Genomic DNA, 8,815 nt, shown 5'->3' with positions numbered 1-8,815 from the left:
TAACACAAACATTCTGGCAGAACCATTCTTAACGATGGCACCAAATGAGGCTCATGCTGTAATGTGGATTCCAACAAGACAAACCTAATTGGTTTTGAAATCACAAATGTAAACAAAAAAAAGGCAAATTAACTCAAATGAACTGAGCAGGACTGTGCACAGTCTAAAACAGCGTTGCTTGTAGTCCCTTGCAGCTGTTCAGCACCATGGACAGCTCATGTGTAAGCCTACCTCAGTACTACCTGCAAAACGGGGGAATGCATTTGCTTCAAGCTTCAAAAAAGAGTGTTGTTAACTGTTACCAGCAGCTAACAGACAGCATGAGATAAAGAGCACTTCCAGGACAAGGTCAACATTGCTCTGTGGCCGAGATCAGCAGGCCAGCAGAGGATGTGAAATAATAAAAAGCTGGGCAGGTTCGATGAGTTCACCAGTCAATACTGTCTAATTCATTACAGACGTCCTCAATAGCACTGTTGTCAGACGTTACGGAAGCACAGGGAGGGATCCATTTGGGTCACGCTGTTTATATTTAAAACGAATGTCTAACAGAAGTTTTAAACGTGTTTTACAAACATCTTGCTGCAAGATATGCCTTAAGTAATTGACCTGCAGGGATAATATTTTGAGTTGAATGTAATGAAATCATTGACTATCATGTGGATTCATACAGTGTGAAATAGATGGTGTGAGTGGTTGGAGTGTGGTAGACTCTGCAGGTATGAAGAGTGTAAGTTTTTGGCTTTGAGATGCAAAAGTAAAGGCAATGTATATGTAAATGTAGAAAACCTGAAAGTAAAGAAATATCACCGCTCCATACAATCTCAAACACAGACACAGGCAGACAGGCACACACACATACACCTTCTCTCTCTCTCTCTCTCTCTCTCTCTCTCTCTCTCTCTCTCTCTCTCTCTCTCTCTCTCTCTCTCTCTGTCTCTCTCTCTCAGATGTACCTCACCATAGAGTGCAGCTGTAATGTCCAATCTCCAGACTGCTCCTAGGAGGGCTATCAGTAGAGGGTTATTATCTGGAGACTGATAGCAGATGACGGCTGTCATTGGTTATTGATGACCTTCATAATTAAAATCCCTTTTGGGAAACCGGGAGAACAAAAGAGAAAATCACAGTAATGATGGATGGTTCTCATCTCTTTTTTTAGGCTGATAAGACGAATCTGCATTCAGAATTACTTTCCAGCAACCATCCTCGATAATGACGTTTTACGATCCAGCCCAAGCAAATCAGAATGTATGTGTGTGTGAGAGAGGGAGAGACAGAGAGAGAGAGAGCACTACCGGTCGTTTTGAACCTTTAGCAAGGCCAAGGACTAAAACAGTATATTTTGTCCGTCCATTGTTTCTTTCCATTCCTCACCCGCTCCTGTACTCCTGTAGGGAAAAGCGAGCGGTCAGTATGGATGGGGGGAGAGACGCAGCTTGTGGGGAGAGTGCAGGTGGAGACCAGACAGGAGCTGAGGCACAGGCTCAGCCTCCGCTCATCTGCAGACGACGATGGAAGCACTGCATCACTCTGAGCCCCGTAGTCTGTGGAAGGGAGGGAGGGAGAGAGAGAGGGACAGAGAGAGAGAGAGAGGGAGAGCGAGGGAGAGCGAGGGAAGGAGAGGGAGAGAGAGGGAGAGAGAGAGATGCAGACTGTGAGGCGTGCGAGACAGAAGAGAATGGGAGGGATGGGTAAAGAGAAAAGGGGTAACCTAACCAAGTTACCGGACAGAGAAACAGAAAGATGAGAAGGGGAGAGAGAGCGACACGCTGCGTACGAATGTCGCTCGAAGCTCACAGGGAATTCCTGCACGTTTATGTGCTCCTGACGTTGTCGGCCGGTGTTTTTAGAGCATGACTGTGTGAGCCCTGGGACAGAGCTTTGCCTCCCTCTCCCTCTCCCTCTCCCTCTCCCTCTCCCTCTCCCTCTCCCTCTCCCTCTCCCTCTCCCTCTCCCTCTCCCTCTCCCTCTCCCTCTCCCTCTCCCTCTCCCTCTCCCTCTCCCTCCCTCCCTCCCTCCCTCCCTCCCTCCCTCCCTCCCTCCCTCCCTCCCTCCCTCCCTCCCTCCCTCCCTCCCTCCCTCTCTCTCTCTCTCTCTCTCTCTCTCTCTCTCTCCCCTAACCTGCTAAACCCCCCTGCCTCACTGCCGCCCCCCCCCCACACCTCACCAAATACAGCAAGGGCTCTGGTGGCATCACCCATTCCCACACACTCTGATTGGCTGTCCATTGGAGGGAAATGGATTGTTCCTGCAGCCAACTAAGAGCGAGAGTGAAGGAGAGAGAGAGAGAGGGCGCAAGATAGAGAGAGAGAAGCAGGCAGGGAGGGAGTGAGAAAGATTGATGCTGAGAGAAGCCGGCACTGCGCTGCACTCACACACACACACACACACACATTGGCTTGCGTTCTAACACAGGCACACGCACACACTCAAGCTGCTTAGGAGGCAGGAAAAACACGGACATGCACAACTAATACTCAGTGAACAGCACGTTTGGACGACTGAAGGAGCGCAGAGGACACCGGGACCAAGAGGAAGAGGACATCCTCAAACCAGCAAAGAGCAACAGTTCTGGTGTTGCCAACCTGCCACCCAAGCTCCTGGAAGAAAAAAAGGGGAGGGAGCTCTGAAGAGACACTTCCCCAGCCCGGGGAGGAAGCAGCAAGGGCAGGAGGAAGGGCGAGTGTCCTCTCTCCTGGAGGCTGCTTGTGGATGTCCTCTCCACACACCTATGAGGGCAGGGGGGGCTCTGGGCACCGAGTGGGGTACAGGATGGCACGGCGAACGGGGGGGGATGCCTCCCCCAATAAGAACACATCTCTAAACCTGGTCACTGGGTTCTTTCACTACCTGCGTGGTAAGTGGGGCACAATCTGTGTGTGGGTGGGTGTGTACGTGTGTGTGTGTGTGTCCAAGAGTGTTGGTGCAGTGAGTACGTGGGAGCGGTCATCCTCCTCGTTTAGCCTCGCAGACAGGACAGCACTGTTGGGACCAGACTGTGTTCCGTGAGGATGACCGAGAGGGGAAAGTGTGGAGCGTGTCTGTGTGCGTGCGTCTGGAAAGGGGGCGTTTCCCCTCTGCCACAGGGGCATGTGGAGGTCGCTCTGCGTCTGTGGCAGTTCAGACAGAATGAACAGCAGCACTTTGACTGTGCCATGCAGCTGCCTGTCTGTCTACCAGCAGCTGCCTGTCTGTGTCCTATAACTATCCATCTGGCTGTCTGTTTACCAGCCTCTGTTTGTCTATATGTAACTATTTGTCTGTTGGTCTAACAGCATTGGTTTGTCTCTGTCTACAAGCTTTGTCTTTCTGTCTATCCGTACATTTGCCTTCTTGTCAGACTGTCAGTTCTTTTCTTGTAATTGACCATCTGTGTGTCTCCCAGCCTGTGCTTGTCTGTCTGTCTGCCTCGTGGGCTGACTGTCATGTGACAGTCACTTAGCAGATGCAGTTCAACACTAGAGGCCAGAGGACAAAAGCGTTTGTCATGGTCCTTTGCTAAGGTCGCTCTAACCACAGGGGCCAGGCAGGGGAAGAGAGAGGCTGGGTATCACATTAATGATACAGGCTATCTATGGCACAGGGGGTAATCATGTGTGTTAAAATGCTGCTGTGAAGCTTGGTTGCTGAGAAAGGCTATTTCCTTTGTGGCGATATACTGCATGTGTGTGTGTGAGCTGGAAGTGTGTATCTCTGTGCTGTAAGTGCATGTGCCTGAGTACCGCTCAAAGTCACCTCGTCCCTGGGAGGAGGAGCTTGGAACCACAGACACACACACACACACACACACAGGCACACACACACATCCACACACACACAGGCAGACCCCCACCAATTCCCACACACAATCCACACTATTCTCAGATGCAGACAGAATCTTCCCCATTTTCCTTCTCATCAATATTAGATCCTTTTCAGACCTGATCAAACGATTCAATCATAAAAGCGAGACCTGCTCAGTGGCACATGTGAGTGTGTGTGAATATAGGACTGCATTATGCATGGACACCCCGCCCCCCCCCCCCCCCCCCTTCCTCCTCTGTCCTTACCCAACACACATCTGCCCTGCACTGATCGGTGACACACTAACCGACTTGTGCGCAATCAATCAGTCAGCGTGTTTCATTAAGGCAGGGTGAAACTCTGTTGCGGGCGTCCTCTCAGCCTGATAACACGCTTATCTCAAGGATATTGCTCTGTGCAGGAGCCAGGAGGGGGGGGGGGAAGCATTATGCAGCCTAGTCATAACATGGTGTGTGCGTGTGTTTGATGTGTGTGTGTGTGTTTGATGTGTGTGTGTGTGTTGAGGGAGAGAAGGAAAGTGTTTGCGCGGTGGGAAGTGTTTGTGGATGGGGTGGTCCTCCATGGCTGTGGGGAACATGTGTTTACCTTTGTGACAGCGCACCGCTGACTAAGTGTGTTGGCGTGCGGCTGTCTGGCACCACTGTGACGGATACGGGGACAGGTGGACTGGTGTATGGGCGTTTAACATGATCTACAACTCGTGTCTTGTCTAGGGGAAGTCTCTGGCTTCCCAAGTCGCCAAGTATCTCCTTCTCCTTTCTTTGTTAGGGACCATAGAATAATTTAACTCCTTTCTTCATTTACGTTGAGTGGTTTCTCTAAAGGACATCGTCAGGAAACATCAGTGGTATTGATTGGACCTCCAGCTACAGATGTATATCACTGTGACCATAACAAGAGGTGCCCTTCAACCCCGAGTACATAAATATGTTTACAGTGGTGCTTCTACATTACCTGGGAGTCCAAACAACAACTGAGGTTGCCAGGACAGTTGGTGGGAGCTTGTCGAATACAGAAACAAAACTAGAGGAACACACATTATTATTAAGAATTCTTAATGTCATCATGACCTCGTTCTATCATTGAAAGGGCATCCGTTAAGTGACGGACATGGACTTTGGAGTCAATGTGGGCATGGTAACGGTTGGGGGGAAATGGCATCTAAATGTCAGATCACTTCTCCTTGCATGACTAGAGAATGGAGAGCAATGAAACTATTTAGACACATTAGACATGGTTGAAGTGGACGCTAACAAGGTTAACCAATAAAGCTCAATCCACTTTCCAGAACAAGAAGAAATTCAATTCAAAGAACAGGATGTATTCGTGTAACATGGAACTGATCCCGTTGTTTTGGTGTTGGATTTTCAGATGAGCAAGAAGCGGTACAGAAACGAACCTTCACTAAATGGATCAATTCCCACTTGGCCAAGGTAAGGCTGTCATTGCTGCCAGTATTGTGTTGCGTCAACAAACCATATTCTACCTTAAGTGCCTGGATTGAAATACACCCCATCCACCATGGTCCCTCCACGCACTGCCCCTTTCTCCTCCTCCTCCCCTCCCCTCTTTCTCTTTCTTTCCCTTCCTCTCCTCTTCAGGCATCTTGCACCATCCGCTTTCCAGTCAACTGTTCCCCATGCCAACACATGCTGCTGAGGAATTAGTGGGTCATAAGACTGAATGCCCGCCAAGACAACACACACACACACACACACACACACAAGCACATTCACAGCCTCAGGCACGTACACCTTCACATACTTTCATCGAACTCATGTTAGACTACTGTAGCCTGAAATCAACAGCCTGTAGCCAGGCTTTCTTCTACCTTTCCCAAAAAGATTATAATTGCTTCAACGTTCTGAAAGAAAATCATGCTACCCTTTCTTCATGCTATAGGCTCTGCTTCATATTTATATTAATTGAGTTTTCTATCTCTTTATATATGGCCCACAGATTGGGGCTTCAACAGCTTACCTCATTTGTCTTAGAAAATGAATTTCGATTGTTCTTGATAAGAGCTTCGCCTTTGGGTAAGGACTACCCTTACTTGTCTCTCTATTGTCTATAACCTAAACAATTACAGCCGTCACAGCTATGAAACGGCTCGTCATTTGAGTATAATTATGATATTTTACCGTATAATGCACCTCAATTTAACCCATTAGTACCTGAAGTGTGAGTCGTGAGCGAGTGGACAAGGCAACCGTGATACCACGTCTTGCAATTAAGTGCTATTTAAATCCAAGCCGCCCCACTCAAGGTTTCCATTTCAATTTGATGAGTAACGGCTGCCGCGGCCTGACTTGATCCGAGGAGACGCGGAGCAGAAAATTCATTTGGAGGAGGCAGACCGTCTGTGGCGAATAAACCTTGACATGATATTAAACGTTTACGTATCAGGACTTATCCAGCAGAAAATTACTACCCGTCCAATAATATTTAATGACGTTTAAGGTAAACACTTCATCTTGTATTTGTTAAAATTTACATTTACATTTAGTCATTTAGCAGACGCTCTTATCCAGAGCGACTTACAGTAAGTACAGAGACATTCCCCCTGAGGCAAGTAGGGTGACACAACGTCATTTGACATGGCCGGGAATCGAACTGGCAACCTTCAGATTACTAGCCCGATTCCCTAACCGCTCAGCCACCTGACTACCACTCCCTGACTCTGTTAAGATTTGTGTGATCTAGATTTAGTGCTTTTCCATGCGCTTCCATGCACAAACATGGAAGGATGAACTGGTGACCTTTTTGCAATTTCAAGTTATGCATCAAAATCGCCAGTAGGCCTAGGCCAACTCAGGAGACTGGAGTTTCTGTGAAAGAGTATCACCTACAATTGTAGTTTAGCAATGGCCTACCTCTTTCAACCAAATACATTTTTCCTCTTCGTCTGAGAGTAATTCAACTCCTGCTCTAATTGCTCTCAACAACCAAACGATAATTAGTACTTACCTTTTTCATATTCTTGTTGATTCAATCTATTTCCCCAATTAAATCTCTCCGCTTTCAACATTTCAATCCCAAAACAGGACATTACCATAGCGACGATGATAAATATATATTTGTCTTGGTATATTGCTGTCAGGTCGGTGAACGGAACGAGACGGTTTGTCATTAGAACAGGTCACAAGTCAAAACAGCAGGTGCGAAGAACCGTGTCCTTAAATATTGAGCTGGTTGACGGGCGTGATAAATAGGCATGTACAGTACTTTGTGTTATAATTGACAGCAGTTTTTCCTGCAATTTCCCACAGAAAACAGCACAAAGAAAACCACGTTTTTAAACTTTGTCTGGTTCCATATGACCTCTTCTTGAAGTCAGTTGGTGGTGAGTCTGTGAAAGCCAGAGATAGAAAGAGAGAAGTATGAAGGGCCTCAGCTGAGATAGTGGGTTTTGTTTAGCTCTCAGAGGAAAGAGCGTGCCCTTGGCAATGTGGATGATTAGCAGTCATTGGTATCTCAGGTCTTTAATTCAGGGCCTAGGGGTATGTGATTAATCGTAAGCACAGCTAGGTGAGATAAGGCTGGTGTATAGGCTACCCTTTACACCCATCCCCTAGTCCTTCTTACTCCTCTCCCCTTCCCCCTCTCATCCACAGGTATAACAAAAGAATACCTCATCAGTCTCAGCAAAAGTCTGTGTGAAGGGTACAGTACAATCCAAGCCCCTCAGCTTTTTGAGCACTTTTAAATTTGACTCTGGTTGTCGAAGGAGTGGAGAAGGGAGTGGCGGCGAGAATAGGTGTATGTAAGAGAGAACGGGAGATACTGTAAAGGATTCTCATTTTCCATTTGGACAAATCCTCCCTGAGAAGGTTAGGGCTTAATTATGAGCAGGCCAGTGTGAGGGGTGGCTCATCATCATTTCACAGCCAAGCAGCCTCAGCCACAGTAATGAGCAGACAAGTGTTCACAGAGATTACTGCTCCAGGAAGTAAAGCTCCACTGACCATTGTAAACATTCCTACTCCGTTCCTCTCTGTATGGCTGCCATTCACACTGACTCGCATACTCTCAACTTCTCACTCTCTCTATGTCACTCTCTCTCTCTCTCTCTGTCTCTCTCACCATCTCTCACCCTTATTTTTCTCTGTCTCTTTGCCATCCATCACTCATTCTTCTATGCAATGCAGCATGGCATTCTTAGGATTCTTCTCTTTTCACTATTTCTGTCATCCCAACACATGTATTGTATACCAGTGTTCCTCTTTGTCTATCCTCTTGTGTCATTTTCCTCCAGTGAGCTTCACTCAGTCCTTTTTCCCCTCTCACGTCTTCCATCCTCTTACAGTATTTTACACTCTCCTTTATATACATGTGTCCATCCTACCATCTTGCACTGTGTGTGTGAGGGGGGGAGGGGGGTCTTTGAGTGTTTTGAGATATGCCAGGCGAGTCCTTCACACACTTGAGACCACAGACAAGCACACTCCCAGAAGCTGCAAAGCTCTCAATCAATTAAAGTCACAGAAATTCACATGTAATTAGTTTGTTAAGCTCTTGATTTATTTTTTTCAGACTCTTGTGACTGAGTTGAGAAAATGGATATTACTTTCTTATTTTGTAATTAGTCCAAACTGTCATTAGCCAGAGGATTATTATGAACTAATAGGTAGATTTAACTTCAATTAGCTTGTGGTATAATTCATCCTTCGGTAAGAGCCTGTGTTAAGTGTTTTTCTGTCAGTCATGAAAAGCGGCACAAATGCAGTCTTCTGCGTATTAAAATATTCAAAGCCATGACAGTGTATTAGAGGAGTGGTATTTGCTAATTAATTTGGAGATGGGTTTATGTGATGTTGGCAGGGGACCTTGTCTGGTGTGTTAGGCAGGGCACAATCATCCATCTTCTATCTCTGCCACTTTTATTCTTTCTCTCATGTCCTTAAATGGCTGAGTCGTCTCTCTATATTTTTCTATTTCCTGTCCCTTACATCTACTCTAACACTCTTTTTCTCTCTGTCGTCCACCCCCCCTCCATCTCTCTCTCTCT

General features: G+C 46.9%; 1 protein-coding gene across 1 annotated transcript in view; it reads left to right on the top strand.

Annotated features, from left to right (window-relative positions):
• The first annotated feature begins 2,775 nt into the window (after positions 1-2,775).
• The window catches only part of LOC136947627 (nesprin-1-like), a 28,599-nt gene continuing 22,559 nt past the window's right edge, over positions 2,776-8,815 (top strand). The window contains exons 1-2 of the mRNA XM_067241756.1: positions 2,776-2,860; positions 5,179-5,240. Coding sequence (XP_067097857.1) covers positions 2,776-2,860; positions 5,179-5,240 — 147 coding nt within the window. The remainder of the gene's footprint in view (positions 2,861-5,178; positions 5,241-8,815) is intronic.

This window comes from Osmerus mordax, chromosome 8 (genome assembly GCF_038355195.1).
Source record: "Osmerus mordax isolate fOsmMor3 chromosome 8, fOsmMor3.pri, whole genome shotgun sequence".
NCBI classification, from domain to species: Eukaryota; Metazoa; Chordata; class Actinopteri; order Osmeriformes; family Osmeridae; genus Osmerus; species Osmerus mordax.
Note: the sequence above shows the minus strand (reverse complement) of the source record. Positions and strands in the feature narration are given on the sequence as shown.